Source organism: Ranitomeya variabilis, chromosome 2, assembly GCF_051348905.1.
Source record: "Ranitomeya variabilis isolate aRanVar5 chromosome 2, aRanVar5.hap1, whole genome shotgun sequence".
NCBI lineage: Eukaryota > Metazoa > Chordata > Amphibia > Anura > Dendrobatidae > Ranitomeya > Ranitomeya variabilis.
The window spans coordinates 376,978,673-377,006,668 of record NC_135233.1 but is presented as its reverse complement, the minus strand read 5'-3'; the positions used below and the strand labels follow the sequence as shown (position 1 = coordinate 377,006,668).

At 44.4% G+C, this 27,996-nt stretch overlaps 2 protein-coding genes across 2 annotated transcripts in view; one reads left to right on the top strand and one right to left on the bottom strand.

Annotated features, from left to right (window-relative positions):
• Window positions 1-11,312, top strand: part of LOC143803805 (complement factor B-like) — a 122,101-nt gene extending 110,789 nt beyond the window's left edge. Inside the window, exons 13-14 of the mRNA XM_077281571.1 lie at window positions 1,274-1,411; window positions 8,487-11,312. The gene's annotated coding sequence lies outside the window, so the exon portion shown is untranslated. The remainder of the gene's footprint in view (window positions 1-1,273; window positions 1,412-8,486) is intronic.
• A 1,307-nt stretch (window positions 11,313-12,619) lies between these two features.
• On the bottom strand, window positions 12,620-16,151 carry ATP6V1G2 (ATPase H+ transporting V1 subunit G2). Its single transcript, XM_077286062.1, has 3 exons — window positions 15,940-16,151; window positions 14,487-14,587; window positions 12,620-13,014 (listed from the first exon to the last, which is right to left on the bottom strand). Exons 1-3 carry the CDS (start codon window positions 16,019-16,021, stop codon window positions 12,838-12,840), a joined length of 360 nt encoding a protein of 119 aa, XP_077142177.1. The 5' UTR covers window positions 16,022-16,151; the 3' UTR covers window positions 12,620-12,837.
• Between the last annotated feature and the right edge of the window lie 11,845 nt (window positions 16,152-27,996).

The following is a 27,996-nucleotide window of genomic DNA, read 5'->3' as shown; positions in this document are numbered from 1 at the left end:
CACATTTCCCGACACGAGCAGGTTACGGCACAGTTTTATTGTAGCCCAGCGCTGTATGCTGAGCTGCAATATTCTTGTGTCACCGCTATTATAGCGGTGAGAGGTGGCAGGGCATCCAGGCATCAGGGAAGCGACGGTGACAGCAGGTATGGCCAGCGGTGGTGAGAATACATTGAGAAGCCTGACATTGTAGGACTAATGCCAGGCTACCAAACTGTTCTCACCACTAGGTCACCACCACCGCCTTGTTCTCATTAGTGTAAATAGCAGAGAGAACGGGGCTGTGGCGGGGACTTCTTACGGGTCACATCACAGAAGAACATGTCACCACTACAGTGGCTAATAAGCTGAACTTCAATGTACAGAGAGCAGAAACCAGTGACGTCTGAATGAGGCTTTACACTGGCTGAGAAGAGCGGAGTATATGTGCAGAGTGCAGAAGCCGTGAAGATTTGACTGCTGCACTCAACATAGTAAAAGAATAAGAAAGAAAAAATGTATATAAAAAAATAAATAGGATTCAAATCAACCTCCTTGCCCCATTAAAATTTAGAAAATAAAATAAACAGAATTATTATCGTTGTATCTGTTCTATCAAAATATATAATGAATCAACCCCTACCGTAAATGCCATAAACAGAAAAATAATAGAAATGCCAAAAATGTGTTTTGCCCTGTACATCCCCCAAAAAATGCAACAAACAGCAATCAAATCATCGCATGTAACTGAAAATCTTATCACTAAAAATGTCAGCTCTCCTTACATAAAACAAGCCCTCACACACATCCATCACCAGGAAAAAAAAGCGGTACTTGTCTTACAATATGGAGACTTAAACCAAATTTTTTTTAATTCTGATTTTTTTCTGAATACTAAAGAGAAGAAAAAAAACAATATAAATATGGCATCACCATAATTGTACTGACCAGGAGAATCATGTTACCAAGAAACCCCCTTCCCTGACCCCCTAAAAAAATGGTGGAATTGCACTTGGTCACTGAATGTTTTTACTGCATTTCGGGAGGGGAAACATTTCAATGTTTGACGTCTGTAGATAAAAAAGAGGATGATCTATAGACTAAGTCTCCACAGCGATACTTCTGTATAATTGGGAGTCACCATGACATTAATGTTATCCTTCAGGAGGAAAAAAATTCCAAGATCAAAGGTTGCCATAAAGTAATAGCTTTAGATTGCAATTAAAATGTTGCGATTAGACTGGTTTTATATGCACATGTATAAAACTTTAGTTCACACTCAGTACTCTTACAGATGTTTTCCTAAGGAGCCTTCTGTAACGTCTTGGGGAGCTCCCATCGTGTGGGAAGGAACATTTGATCCTGAGGAGGAAAATCTTCTTCATCGGGCTCGTGGAACTGTGGTTGGTCTCTCAGTATTTGCAGTTGGAAAGTGAGTGTTCATGATTTCTTTTCCAGTGCAATACACAGGATGTATGTGGGCTATCATGTGGCAGTTTATTCCAACATAGAGGGAATAATATTCACAAGCTCGACAGTCATGGTGGGTAGCAAGGTGGAGGAAGGAAAGAGCAAGGAAAAGTCTGAGCAGATCGCAAAGTTGATAGGTTACTAGAAGACATAGGTCATCTCCGCTCTTGTCTCCTCAGGTATCTTGACAGCTACCTTGAAGACTTTCTTGTTTCTGCCAATCGCTTCTTTATGCCTGGTTTGCCTTGCATAGTATATATCCTCACTGACCGTCCATTGGATGTGCCCAGAATCCATAAACGGTACCGTATGTCCATAACTACCCTCCAAGTGACCAACCGGGCACGTTGGCAGGACATCTCAATGATGCGCATGATGGATTTAAGAGATCTAGTCCTACCACTGGCTCATGACCAAGTGGATTACCTTTTCTGTATGGATGTTGATCAAGTAAGTTTACTTTGTTGATCAGTGGTCTACAATTTGCCAAGACCTGGTGAACCTTTAGGACATAAGAAATAGATAGATAAATAAATGGATGATAGATAGATAGATAGATAGATATATAGATAGATAAAAGATAGATGATAGATAGATAATAGATAACAGGTAGATAAAAGGTAGATGATAGATAGATAGATAGATAAAAGATAGATACAGTTGTGATAAAGTGTTTGCCCCCTTCCTGATTTACTATTCTTTTGCATGTTTGTCACACTTAAATGTTTCAGATCACCCAACTAATGTAAATATTTGAGACAAAGGTAACACAAGTAACACAAAATGCAGCTTTTACATGAAGGTCTTTATTATTTAAAAAAAATCCAAACCTACAGGGCCCTGTGTGAAAAAGTGATTGCCCTCTAACCCCTTAAAAACATAAATTAACTGTGGTTTATCGCATCTTTGGGAAGCTGAGTTCAAATTCCCTAGCCACACACAGGCCTGATTACTGTCACACCTGTTTTAATCAAGAAATCACTTAAATAAGACCTGCCTGACAAAGTGAAGTAAACCAAAAGTTCCTCAAAAGCTAGACATCATTCCACCATCCAAAGAAATTCGGGAACAATGAGAAACAAAGTAATTGAGATCTATCAGTCAGGAAAAGGTTATAAAGCCATTTCTAAAGCTTTGGGACTCCAGAGAACCACAGTGAGAGCCATTATTCACAAATGGCGAAAACATGGAACAGTGAGGAACCTTCCCAGGAGTGGACAGCTGACCACAATTATCCCAAAAGTGCAGTGATGACTCATCCAAGAGGTAACAACAGATCCCACAACACTATCCAAAGAACTACAGGAACCTACCTCAGTTAACGTCAGTGGGCAAAAATGGCCTCCATGGCAGAGTTCCAAGTAGAAAACCACTGCTGAGCAATAAGATCATAAAGGCTCATCTCACTTTTTCCAGAAAATATCTTGATGATCCCCAAGACTTTTGACTGCTAGACTGAAGAGACAAAAGTTTAATTTTTTGAAAGGTGTATGCCCCATTACATCTGGCGTAGAAGTAACACAGCATTTCAGAAAAGGAACATCATACCAATAGTAAAATGTGGTGGTAGCGTGATGGTCTGGGGCTGTTTTGCTGTTTCAGGACCTGGAAGACTTGCTGTTGTAAATGGAACCATGAATTCTGCTGTCTACCAAAAAATCTTGTAGGAGAATGTCCGGCCATCTGTTCGTGACCTCAAGCTAAAGCGCACTTGGGTTAGGACAGCAGCAGGACAGCGATCAAAAACACACCAGCAAGACCACCTCTGAATGGCTAAAAGAAAAACAAAATTAATACTCTGGAGTGGCCTAGTCAAAGTCCTGACCATAATTAGTTTGAGATGCTGTGGCATGACCTTAAAAAAGTAGATCATGCTTGGAAACCCCTTGAATGTAGCTGAATTACAACAATTCTGCAAAGATGAGTTTGCCAAAATTCCTCCAGAGCGTTGTAAAAGACTAATTGCCAGTTATCCCAGATTCTTGATTGCAGTTGTTGCTGCTAAGGGTGGCCCAATCAGTTATTATGTTATGTGGTAATCACTTTTTCACACAGGATCCTGCAGGTTTGGATTTCTTTTTCCATTAATAATAAAGACCTTCATGTATAAGCTGCATTTTGTTGTTACTTGTGTGATCTTTGTCTAATATTTACATTTGTTTGGTGATCTGAAACATTTAAGCCTAACAAACAAGCAAACAAATAGGAGATCAGGAAGGGGGCAAACACTTTTTCACACTACTGTGGCTAGACAAACAATGAACTATACTCTTAAGGTACCGTCACACTCAGCGACGCTGCAGCGATATAGACAACGAGCCGATCGCTGGAGCGTCGCTGTTTAGATCGCTGTAGAGATGTCAAACACAGCAGCTCCAGAACGATGCAGGAGCGATCTAGTGACGTAACGGCGACTCACTTATCGTTCTCGCTGGTTGTTAGCTCCATGTAAAACATTGCTGACATCGTAGCTTTTGATGTCAAACATGACGATACACGCCGACCTGACGACCAAATAAAGTTCTGGACTTCTAGCTCCGACCAGCGATATCACAGCGGGATCCAGATCGCTGCTGCGTGTCAAACTCAACGAGATCGTTATCCAGGACGCTGCAACGTCACGGATCGTTGTCGTTCTCGTTGCAAAGTTGCTGAGTGTGAAGGTACCTTTTATATTTTCTTTCTTCTCTTCAAACCTTTAGATATTCACCTCCAATTACGGACCAGAGACTCTTGGTGACCTTGTGGCTCAGCTACATTCTGGATATTACTTAGCAAACAGAAAGAAATACCCCCTTGAGAGGAACCCTTTATCTGTGGCTTTCATACCTCCATGGAAGAGTACTTTTTATTACCATGGGGCAGTGTTTGGTGGAAAGCCCACACATCTCACCAACCTCATCTCGAGATGCCTGGAGGGCATCATAGAAGACAAGAAAAGGGGCGTAGAAGCTATCTGGCACGATGAAAGCCACCTCAACAGATACCTAACTTTGGAACATTTACCATCCAAGGTGCTATCACCTGAGTATTGCTGGGACAACAGGTTATGGCTGAAGTATCATAAACTGAGCTGGGCACCGAAAAATTATGAGAAAACAAGACTCATTGAACCACAAGATGGTTCCTTGCCGTAAATTATTGACCGTGCTTACACAGATGGACACCAATGGAAGGAAGCTATGTCTCTTACTGTCTGACATCAACATGGAGATTCTACAATACCAAGAGGCTAAGATCTTTTCTACTTTTTATACATTTTTTTTTAGATTTTGTTTTATTTTTTGCCTATATAAAGATCTGTGAAGGGTTGATGATATTTGCCAAGTCCCTATGGGAACTAGGGAGATCTCCCCTTTTTTTTCCATAAGCAGCCCAGATGTTCTGGGAGAATTGTCTAGTATGTTCCGCCATATACTGTCCTCATATCACTGCCACTAATTGCTCTCTAAATACTACCCAAATAGAGTTATCATTTTGTTTTCAAATAATACCTTTACAGAATACCTAAACAATACTTCCATATACTGTCCACATAGCATTGTCATATATATCAGTGCAGAGCAAATAAAATATTAGACTTTGTGCATGTGATTGGAACGGGGTATCCACAGGATAGGTGATAAATGTACGATCTATGGGTGCTCCTCTGTTGTGACTCCAATTGTTCACTAAAACAAGTGAGTCTCCATGCCAAGGCCGTTGGATACTCGGTACTGGGTCCGGTGTTCACAGGGGGATGTCACGGTGGCGACCCGGTCCGTGGCCCTGGGCGTCCATGCAAAAGGGAAAGATCTTTAAAGGGAATAAAGTTTATGTTCATGACGCCACCTGTGGTATTCGGTCAGTGGGGACCGACGGTGCCTCAAGGGGTCCTCTGGGGTGATGTTATGGCAGCTAGATGGTATAACTTCCCGCAGGTGAAATGTATCCCCAGGGCTCCCGGTGTGTAGATGGAAGATGGTGAATGGCGCAGTAAAGAACGAGGACACAGGTTTGCAGTCTCTTTACCTTGTTTACTGAAGACTTCAGGCAGCCACAGTCCAGAGCACCAGATCACAGGGCAGGCAGGGTCCGGCCGGCTTGGAGGCAAGTTGGGAGTTCCCTTATCCAGGTGAAGATTAAAGCCTTCTTCTAGCGCCGTGGTGTTGTAGTTCCTTACTGCCTATGGCTTCATATAAGGTCCTCACAGATGTTCTCTCTCTGTACCCCTTTTAGGATAGGACATAACCCGTATGACTGGTGACTTGAGCCTTTTTACAGGGACTCTAGCGCGCCCCGGGCTCTATAGGTGTCACCGTGCCTCCTGGGAATTAGGGCGGACAGTTAACTTGCAGTTCAGCTGTCATGCCGGTCTCTGATGTAAGTCGTAGAGACCCTTACAACCTCGGTGTTCCGGCTACCGGTCTCTGCGCCTCAGAAGGAGGCAGCCTGCTCGTGGCTGGTCTCCCACTGGTATCCTCTCCTGTGCTTCTCTCTCCTGCACACTCACTGCAATATATTCGGCTTTCGTATAATCTCTTTCCAGGAGCTGCAGCACTGCGGCTACACAGCTCCGTACAACTTCCTCTGCCTCAGACTGCTCCAGTCTGTTTCCTGGCAAGAACTCAACTCACTTAGCCTACAAACAACCATATATATGGGGAGTCACGTAGTAAATAGGATCAAAAGCTCCCCCTGGTGGCCTGGAGTGTGAACATGTTGCATGTTTGTGTTTACCTGGTGACAGTTATCCTTCCTTGCCTCCAAACGTAACATCACTCTCCCCGTGAGGAAAGCAATGCAACTGTGACGACCAGGACCCTCGGGTGCCACACAAGGGTCCCAAAAATTTGACTTACCGGTAATCGGTGGTCACTCAGGTGCAATATTTGTTTATTTAATATCTGTGTGACTGATGGAGATGGCCAACATTTTAACAGAGGGGAGAGGGGCTGGTTGTTATACACTGCGGGAGAGGGGCCGGTTGTTATATACCGGGGGTGAGGGGCCGCATGTATATACACTGGGGAAGAGGAGCCGGGTGTTTTATACCGCGAGTGAGGGGCCGCATGTTATATGCATGTTATATACCGGGGAGAGGGGCCGGGTGTTATATTTTGCAGGTGAGGGGCCCCATGTTATACACTGGGGAGAGGGGCTGGGTGTTATATTCTGCAGGGGAGGGGCCGCATGTTATACACCGAGGAGAGGGGCCACGTGTTATATTCTGCAGGTGAGGGGCCGCATGTTATACACCGCACAGAGGGGCCGCGTGTTATATTCCGCGGGAGAGGGGCCGAGTGTTATATTCTGTGGGTGAGGGACCGCATGATATACACCAGGGAGAGGGGCCGCGTGTTATATTCCGCGGGTGAGGGGCTGGGTGTTATATTCTGCGGGTGAGGGGCTGCATGTTAAAGGGAACCTGTCACCCCCCCAGGCGTTTGTAACTACAGTAAAAGAGCCACCTTGTACAGCACTAATGCTGCATTCTGTCAAGGTGGCTCTTTTAGTTCATGTCCCTGCCAACGCTGAAATAATCGTTTATATAATTTGTCAGTGAATTTGTCAGTGGGGCAGGTCTTTCCCCCCTTACACAGACGCACCACAGCCGTCAGTTATTTCCTCATTTCTCATGGGAGCCGCCTCCTCAGCGTTATGGCATTTTCCCGGCGCCTGCGCTGTCATATTAGGCCTTGGGCATGCGCAGTTAGCACTGCCCGTCCACTGACATCTCATGATGTCTTTCTTATTGCGCCTGTGTGGACGCGCGGCCCGAGATCCCGCCCCGCAGTCTCTTCTGATTTATTCACACTGCGGGGCTGGGAATCTTGGGCATGTGCAGTAGTTCTCTGTGGCTCTCCCTCATCTCCCTCCTCCTCTTTCCTACTGTGCAGCATCATAGGAATCGTCAGATCATGAGATGTCAGTGGACGGGCAGTGCTAACTGCGCATGCCCAAGGCCTAATATGACAGCGCAGGCGCCGGGAAAATGCCATAACACTGAGGAGGCGGCTCCCATGAGAAATGAGGAAATAACTGACGGCTGTGGTGCGTCTGTGTAAGGGGGGAAAGACCTGCCCCACTGACAAATTCACTGACAAATTATATAAACGATTATTTCAGCGTTGGCAGGGACATGAACTAGAAGAGCCACCTTGACAGAATGCAGCATTAGTGCTGCACAAGGTGGCTCTTTTACTGTAGTTACAAACGCCTGGGGGGGTGACAGGTTCCCTTTAAAATGCCATAACGCGGAGGCGGTGCCCAGAATAAATGAGGAAATAACTGACGGCTGTGGTGCGTCTGTGTAAGGGGGGAAAGACCTGTCCCACTGACAAATTCGAGGTATGAGGGACAAATTATATAAACAAATATTTCAGCGTTGGCAGGAACACGAACTATACACAGGGAACAATCGGGCCGCGTGTTATATTCCTCGGGTGAGGGGCTGCATGTTATACACCAGGGGCGAGGGGACATATGTTATATACTGCGGGCGAGGGCCCGGGTTTTATATTCTGCAGGTGAGTGACTGCATGTTATACATGGGGGAGAGGGGCCGGCTGTTATATTTCACTTGTGAGGGGCCGGGTGTTATACACAGGGGACAATGGGGCCGGGTGTTATATTCCACGGGTGAGGGGCTGCATGTTATGCACTGGGGGCTAGGGGCTGCATGTTATATACCGGGGAGAAGGGCCGTATGTTATACACCGGGCAGGTGTTATATTCTGCGGGTGAGAAATACACCAGGGCAGTGGTTTTGGATGTAATACACCGGGCACGAGATGTCTGATGTGATACATAAGGGACAATGGAGCTGAGTGAATCCCCACATTCAATGCTCCTGACGCCTGTCTGAATACGTTTCTCCATAGCGTACATGCTCATCTGTGGGTGTGTAGCTGTCAGATGTGACACACCCGAATGAGTATTCAGCTGACAGAGTGTTTCAGCAGCTGAGGTCATGGCTCCTGCATTACCGGAGGTTTGGGAACGGCCTGGGTGTGAATGTTGATCTGACTGAACTCTTTATTCTTGTATTACTGCAGTGTTCGGCAATGCAAAAATCAAGATTTGGACTTTGGAAGAGAACACCTTATAAAAATGCAGCACTACTGTGACCACATCTGATAACAGAGAACAACAGCCTGCATTCTGCTGCACAGTAAGAATGTGAGGTTTTTCATGAAGCCGTGTGAATTCTGCTCAGTGTGTCAGCCTGATAGTGATCATCAGTCTATAGTTTGTGTACTTCCTCATTCTACCTCTAGGGGGCAGAGCAGTACACACCGCGGGTATACGGTATTTCCCGGCACATATTTGCCCTCTTCTGTTATATGTATTTGTTTCTCAGTTACATATGTATTGAGGAAAGTTGAGCGACAACCACCATGGCGGACAACACGGCTGATACCCAACTTTTCCTAGACTCCTGAACGGCACACATAACCTATTGTCCCTAAACCTTTTTATCTTCCCATTTGTATTTCAGTTACTCACCATTTCCAAGCACTGAGCTTGCTGTCAGTGAATGGAAACATTCTCTCTTACATTATCTGTGTAGTTCTAATCCTTCTCACAGCTGAGGGTTTGTTGCAGTTGTTTGTACCTTGTCTGGTTAATCCAAATGGGCATAACAAATACTAGGTACAAGGCTGCAGTCAGATCTGGGCCCTGGAATCTAGAGGGACCCAAAAGGACACCCAATGATCCCAAGAAACTGGGACTCGAAGAGGTCCATGAGAAATAAATGGTGGACGACGACTGGCACCATTGCTCTATAATTTTTTATGGGACTGTCGTGGACGACGACTGGCACCATTGCTCTATAATTTTTTATGGGACTGTCGAAGATCAACCGAATGCAGCGATTGGCTATCTCCAGTGAGCAGCAGAGCCCAGGTTATTGGGATCGGCAGGAGTCCCAGAGGACGGACCCCCCAGCAATCTCATGGATAGGGGCAGCGGCGTAAACGACCGCAGTCGCAGAGGTCGTGAGCATGACTGAGCAGCGTCAGCACAAACTTCAACAGGATGTGCGTCCTCAGACGCATATTTAATTGTAGTGTATTGTGGTGCACAGACCAATCGGGTCCATGGGCGACAATACACACTGCCAGCCAATCAGAGGCCATTAGCTGACATATACCAGGAGAAGGGACATATATACCAAGATAAGGGACATATATATCAGGATGGGGCCCAGGAAAAGGGACATATATACCAGGATGGGGCCCAGGATAAGGGGCATATATACCAGGAATGGAAACATATATATCAAGATAAGGAAAATATATACCAAGATGAGGCCCAAGATAAGGGACATACATTCCTGGATAAGGAACATATATACCAGGATAAGGGACATAGATACCAGGAACGGGAACATATATACCAGGATGGGGCATAGGATAAGGGACATATATACCAGGATGGGGCATAGGATAAGGGACATCTATAACGGGATAAGGGATATATATATACCAGAATGGGGCCCAGGATACGATTATATACCAAGATAAGGGACATATATACCAGGATAGGGCCCAGGATAAGGGACATATATACCAGGATGGGACCCAGGATAAGAATATATACCAGGAAAAGGGACATATATACCAGGATGGGACCCAGGATAAGAATATATACCAGGATAAGGGACATATATACCAGGATGGGGCCCAGGATAAGAATATATAGCAGGATAAGGGACAGATATATCAGGATGGGGCCCAGGATAAGAATATATACCAGGATAAGATACATATATACCAGGATGGGGCCCAGGATAAGAATATATACCAGGATAAGGGACATATATACCAGGATGGGGCCCAGGATAAGAATATATACCAGGATAAGGGACATATATACCAGGATGGGACCCAGGATAAGAATATATACCAGGATAAGGGACATATATACCAGGGTGGGGCCCAGGATAAGAATATATACCAGGATAAGGGACATATATACCAGGATGGGGCCCAGGATAAGAATATATACCAGGATAAGGGACATATATACCAGGATGGGGCCCAGGATAAGAATATATACCAGGATAAGGGACATATATTCCAAGAGTGGGAACATATATATCAAGATAAGGAACATATATACCAGGATGGGGCCCAGGATAAGAATATATACCAAGATAAGACCCATATATTCCAGGAGTGGGAACATATATATCAAGATAAGGAACATATATACCAGAATGGGACCCAGGATAAGAATATATACCAGGATAAGGGACATATATAACAGGATGGGGCCCAGGATAAGAATATATACCAGGATAAGGGACATATATACCAGGATGGGGCCCAGGATAAGAATATATACCAGGATAAGGGACATATATACCAGGATGGGGCCCAGGATAAGAATATATACCAGGATAAGGGACATATATACCAGGATGGGACCCAGGATAAGAATATATACCAGGACAAGGGACATATATACCAGGATGGGACTCAGGATAAGAATATATACCAGGACAAGGGACATATATACCAGGATGGGGCCCAGGATAAGAATATATACCAGGATAAGGGACATATATACCAGGATGGGGCCCAGGATAAGAATATATACCAGGATAAGAGACATATATACCAGGATGGGGCCCAGGATAAGAATATTATTATTATTATTATTATTTATTGTTATAGCGCCATTTATTCCATGGCGCTTTACAAGTGAGGAGGGGTATACATAATAAAAACAAGTACAATAATCTTGAACAATACAAGTCATAACTGGTACAGGAGGAGTGAGGACCCTGCCCGCGAGGGCTCACAATCTACAAGGGATGGGTGAGAATACAGTAGGTGAGGATAGAGCTGATCGTGCAGCGGTTGGTTGATCGGTGGTTACTGCAGGTTGTAGGCTTGTCGGAAGAGGTGGGTCTTCAGATTCTTTTTGAAGGTTTCGATGGTGGGCGAGAGTCTGATGTGTTGTGGTAGAGGGTTCCAGAGTAGGGGTGATACGCGAGAGAAATCTTGTATACGATTGTGGGAAGAGGAGATAAGAGGGGAGTAGAGAAGGAGATCTTGTGAGGATCGGAGGTTGCGTGTAGGAAAGTACCGGGAGATGAGGTCACAGATGTAAGGAGGAGACAGGTTGTGGATGGCTTTGTACGTCATGGTTAGGGTTTTGTACTGGAGTCTCTGGGCAATGGGGAGCCAGTGAAGGGATTGACAGAGGGGAGAGGCCGGAGAATAGCGGGGGGACAGGTGGATTAGTCGGGCAGCAGAGTTTAGAATAGATTGGAGGGGTGCGAGAGTGTTTGAGGGGAGGCCACAGAGCAGGAGGTTGCAGTAGTCAAGACGAGAGATGATGAGGGCATGGACTAGGGTTTTTGCAGATTCTTGGTTGAGGAATGAACGGATTCGTGCAATATTTTTGAGTTGAAGTCGGCAGGAAGTGGAAAGGGCTTGGATATGTGGTTTGAAGGAGAGATCAGCGTCAAGGATAACCCCGAGGCAGTGAGCTTGTGGGACTGGGGAGAGTGGGCAGCCATTTACTGTAATGGATAGGTTCGTTGGGGGGGTCACGTGAGATGGGGGAAAGATGATGAATTCTGTTTTGTCCATGTTAAGTTTCAGAAATTTAGCGGAGAAGAAGGATGAAATAGTGGACAGACATTGAGGGATTCTGGTTAGTAGGGAGGTGATATCTGGTCCAGAGATGTAGATCTGTGTGTCATCAGCATAGAGGTGATACTGAATATATACCAGGATAAGGGACATATACACCAGGATGGGGCCCAGGATAATATATACCAGGATAAGGGACATATATACCAGGATGGGGCCCAGGATAAGAATATATACCAGGATAAGGGGCATATATTCCAGGAGTGGGAACATATATAGTAAGATAAGGAACATATATACCAGGATGGGGCCCAGGATAAGGGACATAGATACCAGGATGGGACCCAGGAATGGAACATATATATTAGGATAGACAACATATATATACATATAACAGGATGGGGGGGTCCCGGGCACAATCTTGCACCGGGGCCCATTAGACCCTAGCTATGCCACTAAATCTTACAGGGCTTGTCTAGTCTGCCCAAAACTGAAACAAACCCTCAGCAGTGAGATTATTAGATACAAGCGGCCGGGGTCTTTGGTCCTATGTCATGGACATGGAGCGCTACAAGAGGTTTACACGACAAGTTGTGCCTTTATTGTTTCTGAATTTAATAACATAGAGGATCATGGGTAAAGATACAGCAGCAACTGGAGGGAAGGGGGCTTCTTCTCAAAATCTTCCCCCCGGGATATGTGGTCTTCTGAGACTGCAGCAGCATGGGCGCCGAGCCCCTCCTGAGATACACAACATGGACACTACACACGGGCACAGGGGGTACGGGCGGGGCACTCAGTAGTTGGTGAAGCGGTAGTTGGCGTGCAGTTCGGGTTTCACGTCACACACGAGGCTCAGTAGCCTCCTCAGCACGACCTCCTTATTCTTTCCATGGCTGCTCTGGACCATCTGGAGCGTATGCCGGGTTCGGGCCTCAATCTCAGAGGACAGGTCACCCTGGGTGCCCAAGGCCTGTGGACAAGATGCCAAGCAGAACACAGATGAGATACAAGATGGCCGGCACATAGAAGAGACCCAACCAAAAATCAAAATAGCCCCCTCCTCCTTATAGTGCTGGGAAGACCCCTGGGGGGGCCTGTTGGAGATTTTGCATTGTGGGCCACAAGCTTCAAGTTACATCTCTGGCAATTTGACGAGAAAACTTAGTCCCCGAGTCATCACTGCCGTTTCTCCACTTTTCTGGAGTAATTTTATTCTTTGTCATTTTTGTGCCATTTTTTTTTTTATTGTCTTTTTTTATGTTTCTTTATTATTATTTTCCATTTCCCCCAACAACTTTAGTTATCTAGATGTTTTATATAGATTGATGAATTGACACATTTGTCAAATGTCAAGGGGTTTTTTTGGGGGACGGTTGGGTGGCAAATCTCACGTGGAGTAAGATTTCTGATGGAGTTTTTAATGTGACGCGTTTTAAGACGAAAGTGAGACTTTTTTTCTTAAAGGTTGAAAAAATGATTAAATGATTTACTTTGCGCCAAATGTATTCAATGAATAAGGATTAAAATAAATATATGCGAGATTTGCACATTTTTACTGCCCACGTACACTGGTGCGATCTTTTCATTCTTCAATAAAGACTTCTGAATTTTATTCAACACGCTGTATATTTTTCTATTTTTACAAATGGTTTCCTAACTGCGGCACTGCGGGTTTCCTTGTGTGGTATCCATTGAGAAGGTGAGCTAATATTTTTCTCTCTTTTTAGCATATGATATAAGGTGGCGCACTTTTCACACCAGTATTGATAAATCTGCCCCAATGTCTAAGAAAGGGAATCGCTTCCAAAAGTTATTAGATACTGAAGACAGGAGATAAGTGTCCAAAGAACGTCATTGACCAGGCATGGTGCTATGGGGGTACTATGGGGCCACTATGGAGGTACTGTGGGGGCCACTATGGGGGTACTATGGGGGCACTATGGGGGTACTATGGGGCCACTATGGAGGTACTGTGGGGTACTATGGGGCCACTATAGGGGTACTATGGGGGCACTATAGGGGCCACTATGGGGGCTACTATGGCAGCACTATGGGAGCACTATGGGTCTCGGCCTTTTAGTAGCCAAAATACGCTACTTTGTGCAATACTGGTATTTTTCACTGTATCCGCAATGGAGGATCCATTAGTAATCTTATTTCGTCTTGTTTAATAAGTTCCCACAGAGTTCATTTCTCTGCTAAATCTGTGGGAAATCAGCGTGCGCCACATCAGTGTGATTTATTGTTTCCCAACACAAAACAGAAAAAAAAATAAGTGACCCTTATTGGGAACCACAATTGGTTTGACCCATTGACTACAAATCCAGGGCAGAAATCCAAGGATCACCCTCCGACCACTGCTGTGAATTTGCAGCATATCGCCGTGCACTGGACATACTACCACCAACTACCATAACTCAATAATACCCGCTGTCTACGTACGGTGCGCTGCTGGCTCTGGAATTCCCGCTCTCTTTCTATCCGATATTGTTCGATCTCCCCCTGGGCCTCCTCCTTTGCTTGTTTCAGCCTCCGGGCCTTACCTACAGGACATAAGGAAAGAAATAGACCCGATGGTCCCAAACCAAGATTCAGCACAGGACATAAATATTAGCATCCTACAAATACCGGGCGAACGGGAAGTGTCGGGCAAATAGTGGACGCAGCGGCTCGCCGTAGTAATATGACCGGTCAGGAATAGGAGACCTCCTCACCTGGGAGATGATGGAGGCGGTCAAGGGAGGCCCACAAGACCTGTTACCTCATCTGACCAGATGATGGATAGATAGATAGATAGATAGATAGATAGATAGATAGATAGATAGATAGATAGATAGATAGATAGATAGATAATAGATGATAGATAGATTGTAGATAGATAATAGATAGATAATAGATAAATTATAGATAGATAATATATAGATGATAGATAGATAATAGGTAGGTAGATAATAGATGATAGATCGATAATAGATGATAGATAGATAGATGATAGATAATAGATGGATAGATAGATAAATAGATAATAGATTATAGATAGATAATAGATAGATGGATAGATAGATAGTAGATGATAGATGATAGATAGATAGATAAATACTAGATATATGATAGATAGATAATAGATGATAGACAGATAATAGATAGATGGATAGATAATAGATAGGTAAATAGATAGATGGATAATAGACAGATAGATAATAGATAGATAGATGATAGATAGATAATAGTTAGATTATAGATAGATGGATAATAAATAGATAGATAATAGATAGATGGTAGGTAGGTAGATAATAGATGATAGACCGATAATAGATGATAGATAGATAACAGATAATAGATAGATAGATGATAGATAATAGATGGATAGATAGATAAATAGATAGTAGATAGATAGATAATAAGAGTCCAAAAAGTCAGGCAGCACACCATTGCAAATGAGTTCAAAAAGTGTTCAAGTTTAATAGCCCGTCATGGTGACGTTTCAGCTCATGGAGAGTCTTTCTCAAGCCTAGATAGATAATACATAGATGATAGATAGATAGATAGATAGATAGATAGATAGATAATAGATAGATATATGATAGATAGATAGATAGACAGACAGATAATAGATATATAGATGGATAGATAATAGATAGATAATAGACAGATAGATAGATGATAGATAGATAGATAGATAGATAGATAATAGACAGATAGATAATAGATAGATGGATAGATAAATAGATGATAGACAGATGATAGATAATAGATAGATAGATATATGATAGATAGATAGACAGATAATAGATAGATAATAGATAGATAAATGGATAGATGATAGATAATAGACAGATAGATAATAGATAGATAGATGGATGATAGATAATAGATAGCTAATAGACACTCTTACGTTTCCTGGCCTCGGACACCCTCTCGGCCGCCCTCTTCTCCGCCTGCAGCAGTTGCTGGATGCCCTGGGACTGACTGGTCATGGCGGCACTGCGGGGTATATAGAATATATACAGATGCAGCGGCCTGCGGGTTGTGTATCCTCCTGCTGCTTGGTGTCCTCTGCTCTCGCTGCAGTCACACACGTCTCCTCCTCCTCCTCTTCCTCAGCATCATCCTCTCCTCCCCCTCTGCCATCTCCAGCATCCTCTCCCCTCCTATACACGGGGCCGTCACCTCCCTCCATCCTCAGCATCTTCCTCTATATCTGGGTACCACGGCTGCTGAGCTGCCATCTTTCTATATATTATGTGGAAAAAATCACCGCTCTGCAGCTGCACACCCCCACCCCCGCACCAAGATGTCTGCAGACAGGTCACATCAATTCTTCTACATTGCATTATTGGGAAATTTACTACATTTTTTGCAATAATTAGAAATTGATAAAATATGATGATTGCTCATACCTTACCACCCACAAGGCCGCTCTGCACAGACAGATACAGATGTTTTTCCTTCCTCTATATATCCTCAGCCACACACAATTAATTGATTACTCCTAATTATTAGTTGTAATTTGTGGAAAAACCTGACAGCAACAGCGCCACCACAGGAGCCGGGAAGAATTACACATCTCGCCGGAGTATATAATAGCATACACTTACTATATGGACAAAAGTTTTGGGAACCCCACATGATAAACCTAAAGGAACATTCATTTCATGCGGAATCTACTGGGACTAAACAAGATACAACAATAACCCAAATACAACCATTCAACCATGAGATCACAGGCAAAAATGGAAGTCCAAGAAACACAAGAGTATCTGTAACCTAAAATAATCTTTATTCCTAAAATGGTATAATGAAACATGATGTCAAAAATGAGAGTGCAGCTAAAAAAGCAGGAATACATTACATGTGATCATCCGGCAACATCGCCAACTGTATATAAGAGCATCCAGCATCGGACTGGAGCACCTTGGGCCCACCAGAGAAAATCATTCTTGGGGCCCACTATGTAGCTACATAGAAATAAATACAAGACCACCAATTGTGCGGTAAAACGCGCTAATATCAGGGTATAATATAAGGTAGTACATATTTTAATTATGTAGCAGGGGTTGGTGTAGCGACCTCATAGAATATAAAGTAGCCCCCTCATAGAATATAAGGTAGCCCCACTCATAGGGTATAATACAGCCACCCCATAGAATATAATGTAGCCTCCCTCATAGAATATAATGTAGCCCCCTCATAGGGTATAATGAAGCCCCCCCTGATAAGGTATAATGCAGTCCTCTCATAGGGTATAATGTAGCCCCTATATAATATAATGCAGCCCCCTCATAGGGTATAATGCAGCCCCCCTCATAGGGTATAATGCAGCCCCCCATATAGTATAATGCAGCCCCCTCATATACTATAATGCCGCCCCCACATATAGTATAATGCAGCCCTTTCATAGAGTATAATGCAGCCCCCTCATAGAGTATAATGCAACCCCCTTTTAGAGTATAATACAGCCCTCTCATAGAGTATAATGCAGCCCGCTCATAGAGTATAATGCAGCCCTCTCATAGAGTATAATGCAGCCCTCTCATAGAGTATAATGCAGCCCCCCACATATAGTATAATGCACACCTCACATAGAGTATAATGCAGCCCCATAAAAGCCAATTTTTATTATTCATTATTAAAACCAATAGATAGGTCACAGATGTCAATAGATGTGCGTGCCAATAAAACCAAATGATGAACACAATCGGCGAATGGTGGAAACATTATGCATATAAATCCTGCTTCATTGATATCAATGGGATAACCGTAAAAACTCAATAATAAATATGGTTAACCCTTCAAAATGACAAGTACCAAAACGTAATGTCTATTTCTGGTAACAAAGGTTTGCTGCAGTCCAGGCCATGCCCTATTTGCCCTTTAGGAACCTGAGCACAGATTGAGACATGACAAAAGGAGAATATATATATTGGTACTCATCCATGCATGTCCACCCACCACTTCCGCCTCAACGCGTTTCGCCCCTCTGGCTCATCAGGAGGCCCGATACAGGGAAAGTGTTCCGATTCTAATATGATGCTTCTATTTGCACGCACATCTGGGGATTAGGGCTATCCTTAGTTTTGTAGGAGTGATCACTGTATACACCTAGAGGTGCCCTTTATTCCCTACCTGGGGAGGGTTACGGCTCATGATATTTTTAGGGCCACAAGGGGCAGCCATCGTTGAGCGGGGGCGCCAATCCGTTTCCCATAGGGTGCCAACCCCCACTGGTAGGAAGGTGACAGCATAGATACAGTACTAGGGATCCCCTAATATCCCATAGTTTTGTTTGGTATTTTTTCACTGTGTTTTTTGGTTCTTTTTGTGACTTATCTATTGGTTTTAATAATGAATAATAAAAATTGGCTTTTATAGGGTAGGTTTATGATTTATACTAGTTGATTTATGCCCTTTAGTAATTTACTTTGGTATATAATGCAGCCCCCTCATATAGTATAATGCAGCTACCTCAAAGGGTAAAATGCAGCCCCCTCATATAGTATAATGCAGCCTTCTCATAGAGTATAATGCAGCCCTCTCAGAGTATAATGCAGCCCTCTCAGAGTATAATGCAGCCTCCTCATAGAGTATAATGCAGCCCTCTCCTAGAGTATAATGCAGCCCTCTCATATAGTATAATGCAGCCCCCTCATATAGTATAATGCAGCCCCCTCATATAGTATAATGCAGCACCCTCAAAGGGTATAATGCAGGACCAAAGCTATGACACAGTGGCAGAAGGCAGTGACTGTTATGTATTTTATTACACACAGGGAACTTACATTACTGATACCCCTCTGGTGGTGAAATCAAAAATACCCCAGAGTAATACTTTAAGGGAACTAATTTCTGAAAGTATTGCAATATGCCATAATTATGTGATGTTGTAATGTGTACAGCTAATTAAAGTTTAGTGTAATTTACATAAACTATTATATTGCTTTACGTGTGTGGATGTGTGTCTGTGTGTGTGTAATAAATATATATATATATATATATATATATATATATATATATATATATATACTAGCTGAAGAGTCCGGCGTTGCCTGGGCATAGTACATATCTGTGGTTAGTTATAGCACCTCACTTCTCTTATTTTCCCATCACGCCTCTCATTTTCCCCCTCACATCTCTCATTTTCTCCCTTGCACCTCTCATTTTCCCCCTCACTCCTCTTATTTTCCCCCTCACTCCTCTCATTCCCCCCTAACACTTGTCATTTCGACCTCACATCTGTCATTTTCCGATCACTCCACTATTTTCCCTCACTCCTCTCATTTTGCACTCACACCTTTTCATTTTCACCTCACACCTCTCATTTTCCCCTCAGTATATACATGTTTGTCATCTCCCTTATATATAGTATACACCTGTATGTCATCTCCTGTATATAGTATATATCTGTATGTCATCTCCCCTGTAAATAGTATATACCTGCTGTATGTCATCTCCTCCTGTATATTGTATATACCTATGTGTCATCTCCTCCTGTATATAGTATATACCTGTATGTCATCTCTTCTGTATATAGTATATACCTGTGTGTCATCTCCCTCCTCCTGTATATAGTATATACCTGTGTGTCATCTCCTCCTGTATATAGTATATACCTGTAAGTCATCTCCTCCTGTATATAGTATATACCTGTGTGTCATCTGCTCCTGTATATAGTATATACCTGTGTGTCATCTCCTCCTATATATAGCATATACCTGTATGTCATTTCCTGTATATACTATATACCTGTATGTCATCTCCCCTGTATATAGTGTATATACCTGCTGTATGTCATCTCCTCTATATACCTATGTGTTATCTCCTCTTTTATATAGTATATACCTGTATGTCATCTCCTCCTGTATATAGTATATACATGTGTCATCTCCTCCTGTATACAGTATATAACTGTAAGTCATCTCCTCCTGAATATAGTATATACCTGTGTCATCTCCTCCTGTATATAGTATATAGCTGTGTGTCATCTCCTCCTGTATATAATATATACCTGTGTGTCATCTGCTCCTGTATATAGTATATACCTGTGTGTCATCTTCTCCTGTATATAGTATGTACCTGCGTGTCATCTCCTCCTGTATATAGTATATACCTGCGTGTCATCTCCTGTATATAGTATATACCTGTGTGTCATCTGCTCCTGTATATAGTATATATCTGTGTGTCATCTCCTCCTGTATATAGTATATACGTGTGTCATCTCCCCTGTATATAGTTAGTGTATACCTGTGTGTCATCTCCTCCTGTATATAGTATATACCTGTGTGTCATCTCCTCCTGTATATAGTATATATCTGTGTGTCATCTCCTCCTGTATATAGTATGTACTTTTTTGTCATCTCCTCCTGTATATAGTATTGACCTGTATGTCATCTCCTCCTGTATATAGTATATACCTGTGTGTCATCTCCTCCTGTATATAGTATATCCCTGTGTGTCATCTCCCCTGTATCTAGTATATACCTGTGTCATCTCCCCTGTATATAGTATATACCTGTGTGTCATCTCCCCTGTATAGTATGTACCTGTATGTCATCTCCCCTGTATATAGTATATACCTGTGTGTCATCTCCCCTGTATATAGTATATACAGTGGGGACAAAAGTATTTAGTCAGTCAGCAATAGTGCAAGTTCCACCACTTAAAAAGATGAGAGGCGTCTGTAATTTACATCATAGGTAGACCTCAACTATGGGAGACAAACTGAGAAAAAAAAATCCAGAAAATCACATTGTCTGTTTTTTTATCATTTTATTTGCATATTAGGGTGGAAAATAAGTATTTGGTCAGAAACAAAATTTCATCTCAATACTTTGTAATATAGTCTTTGTTGGCAATGACAGAGGTCAAACGTTTTCTGTAAGTCTTCACAAGGTTGCCACACACTGTTGTTGGTATGTTGGCCCATTCCTCCATGCAGATCTCCTCTAGAGCAGTGATGTTTTTGGCTTTTCGCTTGGCAACACGGACTTTCAACTCCCTCCAAAGGTTTTCTATAGGGTTGAGATCTGGAGACTGGCTAGGCCACTCCAGGACCTTGAAATGCTTCTTACGAAGCCACTGCTTCGTTGCCCTGGCGGTGTGCTTTGGATCATTGTCATGTTGAAAGACCCAGCCACGTTTCATCTTCAATGCCCTTGCTGATGGAAGGAGGTTTGCACTCAAAATCTCACGATACATGGCCCCATTCATTCTTTCATGTACCCGGATCAGTCGTCCTGGCCCCTTTGCAGAGAAACAGCCCCAAAGCATGATGTTTCCACCACCATGCTTTACAGTAGGTATGGTGTTTGATGGATGCAACTCAGTATTCTTTTTCCTCCAAACACGACAAGTTGTGTTTCTACCAAACAGTTCCAGTTTGGTTTCATCAGACCATAGGACATTCTCCCAAAACTCCTCTGGATCATCCAAATGCTCTCTAGCAAACTTCAGACGGGCCCGGACATGTACTGGCTTAAGCAGTGGGACACGTCTGGCACTGCAGGATCTGAGTCCATGGTGGCGTAGTGTGTTACTTATGGTAGGCCTTGTTACATTGGTCCCAGCTCTCTGCAGTTCATTCACTAAGTCCCCCCGCGTGGTTCTGGGATTTTTGCCCACCGTTCTTGTGATCATTCTGACCCCACGGGGTGGGATTTTGCGTGGAGCCCCAGATCGAGGGAGATTATCAGTGGTCTTGCATGTCTTCCATTTTCTAATTATTGCTCCCACTGTTGATTTCTTCACTCCAAGCTGGTTGGCTATTGCAGATTCAGTCTTCCCAGCCTGGTGCAGGGCTACAATTTTGTTTCTGGTGTCCTTTGACAGCTCTTTGGTCTTCACCATAGTGGAGTTTGGAGTCAGACTGTTTGAGGGTGTGCACAGGTGTCTTTTTATACTGATAACAAGTTTAAACAGGTGCCATTAAGGCCCCGTCTCACATAGCGAGATCGCTAGCGAGATCGCTGCTGAGTCACAAGTTTTGTGACGCAACAGCGACCTCAGTAGCGATCTCGCTATGTGTGACACGTACCAGCGACCAGGCCCCTGCTGCGAGATCGCTGGTCGTGTCGGAATGGCCTGGACCTTTTTTTGGTCGTTGAGGTCCCGCTGACATCGCTGAATCGGTGTGTGTGACACCGATCCAGCGATGTCTTCACTGGTAACCAGGGTAAACATCGGGTTACTAAGCGCAGGGCCGTGCTTAGTAACCCGATGTTTACCCTGGTTACCAGCGTAAATGTAAAAAAAAACAAACAGTACATACTCACCATCTGATGTCCGTCAGGTCCCTTGCCGTCTGCTTCCTGCTCTGACTGAGTGCCGCCGTAAAGTGAAAGCACAGCACAGTGGTGACGTCACTGCTGTGCTGTGCTCTCACTGTACGGCGGCTCAGTCAGAGCAGGAAGCAGACGGCAAGGGACCTGACGGACATCAGATGGTGAGTATGTACTGTTTGTTTTTTTTGGCAACCAGGGTAAACATCGGGTTACTAAGCGCGGCCCTGCGCTTAGTAACCCGATGTTTACCCTGGTTACCCGGGTGCTGCAGGGGGACTTCGGCATCGTTGAAGACAGTTTCAACGATGCCGAAGTCGTTCCCCTGATCGTTGGTCGCTGGAGAGAGCTGTCTGTGTGACAGCTCCCCAGCGACCACACAACGACTTACCAACGATCACAGCCAGGTCGTATCGCTGGTCGTGATCGTTGGTAAATCGCTATGTGAGACGGGGCCTTTACTACAGGTAATGAGTGGAGGAAAGAGGAGACTCTTAAAGAAGAAGTTACAGGTCTGTGAGAGCCAGAAATCTTGATTGTTTGTTTCTGGCCAAATACTTATTTTCCACCCTAATATGCAAATAAAATGATAAAAAAACAGACAATGTGATTTTCTGGATTTTTTTTTCTCAGTTTGTCTCCCATAGTTGAGGTCTACCTATGATGTAAATTACAGACGCCTCTCATCTTTTTAAGTGGTGGAACTTGCACTATTGCTGACTGACTAAATACTTTTTTGCCCCACTGTATGTGTGTGTGTGTCATCTCCCCTGTATATAGTATATACCTATGTGTCATCTCCTCCTTTATATAGTATATATCTGTGTCATCTCCTCCTGTATTAGACCTCGTTCACACGTTATTTGCTCAGTATTTTTACCTCAGTATTTGTAAGCTAAATTGGCAGCCTGATAAATCCCCAGCCAACAGGAAGCCCTCCCCCCTGGCAGTATATATTAGCTCACACATACACATAATAGACAGGTCATGTGACTGACAGCTGCCATATTTCCTATATGGTACAGTTGTTGCTCTTGTAGTTTGTCTGCTTATTAATCAGATTTTTATTTTTGAAGGATAATACCAGACTTGTGTGTGTTTTAGGGCGAGTTTCGTGTGTCAAGTTGTGTGTGTTTTAGGGCGAGTTTCATGTGTCAAGTTGTGTGAGATGAGTTTTGTGTGGCGACATGCATGTATCAACTTTTTGTGTGTCGAGTTGCATGTGACAGGTTAGTTTAGCAAGTTGTGTGCAGCAAGTTTTGCGCATGGCAAATTTTGCGCGTGGCGAGTTTTATGTGTGGTGCGTTTTGAGTATGTGCAAGTTTTGTGTGAGCCAACTTTTGCATGTGTTGCAACTTTTGTGCATGTGGCAATTTTTCCGCGTGTGCAAGTTTTGCGTGTGGCGAGTTTTCCATGAGGTGAGTTTTGCGTGTGGTGACTTTTCCATGAGGTGAGTTTTGCATGTGGCGAGTTTTGCATGTGGCGAGTTTTGCATGTGGCGAATTTTGTGCATTGCGAGTTTTGAGCAGTGACTTTTGTGTTTCGACTTTTATGTGGCGAGGTTGGTGCATGTGTGGTGAAATGTGTGCTGAGGGTGGTATATGTGTTCAAGCACGTGGTAGTGTATGGCGCATTTTGTGTGTGTGTTCATATCCCCGTGTGTGGTGAGTATCCCATGTCGGGGCCCCACCTTAGCAACTCTATGGTACATACTCTTTAGCGTCAACACTCTCATTCTTTAAGTCCCCCTTGTTCACATCTGGCAGCTGTCAATTTGCCTCCAACACTTTTCCTTTCACTTTTTCCCCATTATTTAGATAGGGGCAAAATTGTTTGGTGAATTAGAACACGCGGGGAAGGTGAGTTTAAATGCTCCCTTCATTTTGGTGCTGGTGCTGTGTGGCGGCCATTGTTGCTGTGGCTTTGTGCTGGTGGGGCGGCGCGGTCTGGAGTCTTGGGGACTCAGTCTCGCAGCATGGGTGCTGTGGGGCAACAGGCCGTCTGCCCTGCTGGTGCATGGCCGCTGCGGCGGTGGTCGCCGCACGGCTCCGCTCCGTTAGGGCGTTAGGACCCACTACGAGGTTTGCCGTGAAGGGGCAGTGGGCTTCATACAGTCTGATCAGAATGTTAAACTGAAAACCTCATGTTCAGTATTTAAAATTTTGCCTAGCGGCTTTAGATCGACATATGATTTTGGGATGTGCGGTTCATGCTCCTTTTTTTTCTTTTTGCACATAGCAGGGGTTATAATTTCGCCTCACAACATAGCTTATGACGCTCTCAGGGTCCAGACGTGTGACTGTGCAAAATTTTGTGGCTGTAGCTGCGACGGTGCAGATGCCAATCCCGGACATACACACATACACACACACATTCAGCTTTATATATTAGATATACGTGTATGTCATCTCCCCTGTATATAGTATATACCTGTATGCCATCTCCTCCTATATATAATATATAGCTGTATATCATCTCTCCTTTATATAGTATATACCTGTATGCCACCTCCTCCTGGCTGTCAATTTGCCTCCAACACTTTTCCTTTCACTTTTTCCCCCATTATGTAGATAGGGGCAAAATTGTTTGGTGAATTAGAACAAAATTTCGCCTCACAACATAGCATATGACGCTCTCGGGGTCCAGACGTGTGACTGTGTAAAATTTTGTGGCCGTAGCTGCAACGGTGCAGTTGCCAATCCCGGACATACACACACACATACATACACACACACATTCAGATATATATATATCTCACCAGAGTCCAGGCTTATAGCTCTCCTAGACTCCAATTACCAGTACAGAACCCCACACTGTAGGATGTAGTGTAATTCTACAGCATTGGCTCCAGTACTCATATGGAACTACAGAATACGGAGCAGGACACAAGACTGATGCAGAGTTACGCCTCATTCACACTTTTGTATTTTTGTCGCCACTTAGCATTAGGATTTATAAGAAAAAACCCAGAGCTGAAGCCACACAGAATATAATAAAAAGGTTCACATGTATTCTTCACAATACTGACGATAATATGGCAGTGTAGACGAGGCCTAATAAGCCGCTCACCGCACAGACCAGGGACTATATTTTATTGGCTCGCTCACACGAGCGAATAACACAGCTGAGTGTAGCCGATATTTTATCAGATGGCATTCGGCCCAGTGTTATACTATAGTGCCGTTGTGCAATTAATAATGGCAGCATGGTGCAAGTGTATCTGATAATCGGATGACACGTACCCATACAAGTGGGGGCAGAGGGTGCTGCCGCCCCGGGCCCAGCGCTCTGAGGAGCCCATCCAGATTTACTGTATAGGTGTGCACAGGAAGCTGCTGCTGGTGGTCAGTCGCCCGGGCACGTCTGCCCTGGGCAGATGTGTAGTTACAGCCGAGGCATTGACAGACCCCAGGAGGGGAAGAATCTGTTGCCCAGGACTGCAACATGGGCCCAAGGATTCGGTAAGGGCCCCGCTGAAGGGACTTTAAGTGTCCAGACCCCGGCGTATGGACTACTGCTTCTAGCGGCTGCCGTGGGTACGGCCGCGGACATTGCTAGGGAAAGGGCAGGAAGCCAGTGTTGTACTTTATTTCTTCAGCTCTACTGTCCATTATTAAATTTCTTTTCCCTGTTGGACTGCAAGTTGTGCCTCAGGACTGTGTCCGTCTTGTCTATTTCTGTACAAGGTGCCGGGTGTCTACTGACTGTGACTTTGTGGACTCGGCTGGGACTACCACCCCAGACCACCTTTCCAAGGAAATTAGGAGTCTTTCCAGTTCACCACCTGACAGCACCATTGAAGGACGTCCTTCTTACCCTCAGTGGGACAGGAACAACAAGCGGTTAAAAGGAACCTTCCCACTCCACCCACCAGTGTTTTTCCTGTCCCACTGTGGATAGGAACGGCAAGCTTCTCCTCCGACGGTGCTGTGCAGATAGTGGAAATCGGGGGGCCCAGCCTTTCCCTTCCCCACCGCGAATATCTGCTGCCGATACCTGCCATGGGGGGTCCCTCAGCATCCCCAGTGTAGAGCTGCTCCTGGGGTCGGGTCCGCTTCCTTCGTACAGGGGGCTCAGTCCGGGCACCTGTCTGCTAGGGGGTGAGTGCGGCGGCCGCTTCCATCAGCAGCGGCCGCTTCCATCAGCGGCGGTGTCCGCTCTCATCAGCGGTGGTGTCCGCTCTCATCAGCGGTGGCAGCCTCCATGAGCGGCGCGTCCGCTTTCAAGTACAGCGGTCGCGTCACTTCCGGCAGCGACGAGCACGGGACACCAGCAGCAGCGCCGGCCTCAGTAGAGGCCTTTGAGGCACGGTCACCGCATGGAAGCGGTACGGAGGGCAGGATCAACCAGGTAAAAGCATATATATTAGCAGGGTATGGGGGTCCATATGCCGCCGGCCATCCTAATAAGGAGCACCCGGCTAAGGTATCTCCATAATGGAAGAGACAGCCAGACCTGAAGGGCTAGACCAATCTCAGGGGCATGTGAGTTAGCTAATCAAAGCCACACCACAATGCGTCCTGTCCATCCCCATATACCCCTATTACTAGGATCTATATGTATTTTAGGCAGAGCCTTCCATCCCTGCACCTGAAAAGAAAAAATCTGGAAAAAGTAAATGTCCCATTTGTGCAGCTAGATTTCCAGAGAACTGGCGGAAGCCACTCTGCAAGTCATGCACATCTAAAATCGTTGGAGAAGAACAGACACCTTTATTAACCAATATGACAGCAATGATACGTCAGGAGGTTCAGGCGTCCATCTCGAGCCTCAATCTTTCCCAGACGAGCCAGACAGAACCGCAAACCTCACGGAAAAGATCAAGGGAGTCCAGTCCTTCTTCTGAGGAAGAAGATTCGGAAAATTCGGATGAAGAAGGAAAAGAAGAACCATTAGGAAGAGGAAAGAGATATCTCTTCTCGGCAGTAGATACGGATGAACTCCTACATGCAGTACAGTTACAGGACACTACAGTCCTGCCGACTACGAATATGTTCATATAGTTACAGGACACTGCAGAGGAAATCTCAATTCAAGATGAAATGTTTGGTGGTCTGCATGCTCAAGTCAAAAAATGTATTTCCAGTTAACAATCATGTCCGTTCCATGATATTAGAAGAATGGCAGGAAGCGGAGAAAAGACTAGTGGTACCTACAGACTTCAGACTCAGTTTACCTTATAATCCGGAGGATATTAAAGTTTGGGATGACGTTCCCAAGATAGATGTGCCATTAGCAAAAGAGGCGAAAAAGACGGCAATCCCGTTTGAAGACTCCTCCGCTTAAAAGGATCCAATGGATCGCAAAGCAGATGGACTGCTCAGGAGAACTTGGGAATCCTGGGCGGCCAATATAGCAGCAACCTCGGTAGCCCGGTCCATGCATTTATGGATGGGCGATTTGGAAGAACATCTCAAAGCCAAGACCTCCAGAAATGTTATTCTCAAATCCCTTCCGTTGCTAACACTCGCAACAGGTTTTATGGCGGATGCTTCAGTGGAATCTGTACGATTCGCCGCCAGAAGCGAATCTTTGTCCAATGCGGCCAGAAGAGCTATCTGGCTAAAGACTTGGTCTGGGGATATCCAATCAAAAAATAAGCTTTGTGGAATCCCATTTTCAGGGAGTAAAGTGTTTGGGCCTATTCTAGATGACATATTAGAAAAAGCTTCAGACAA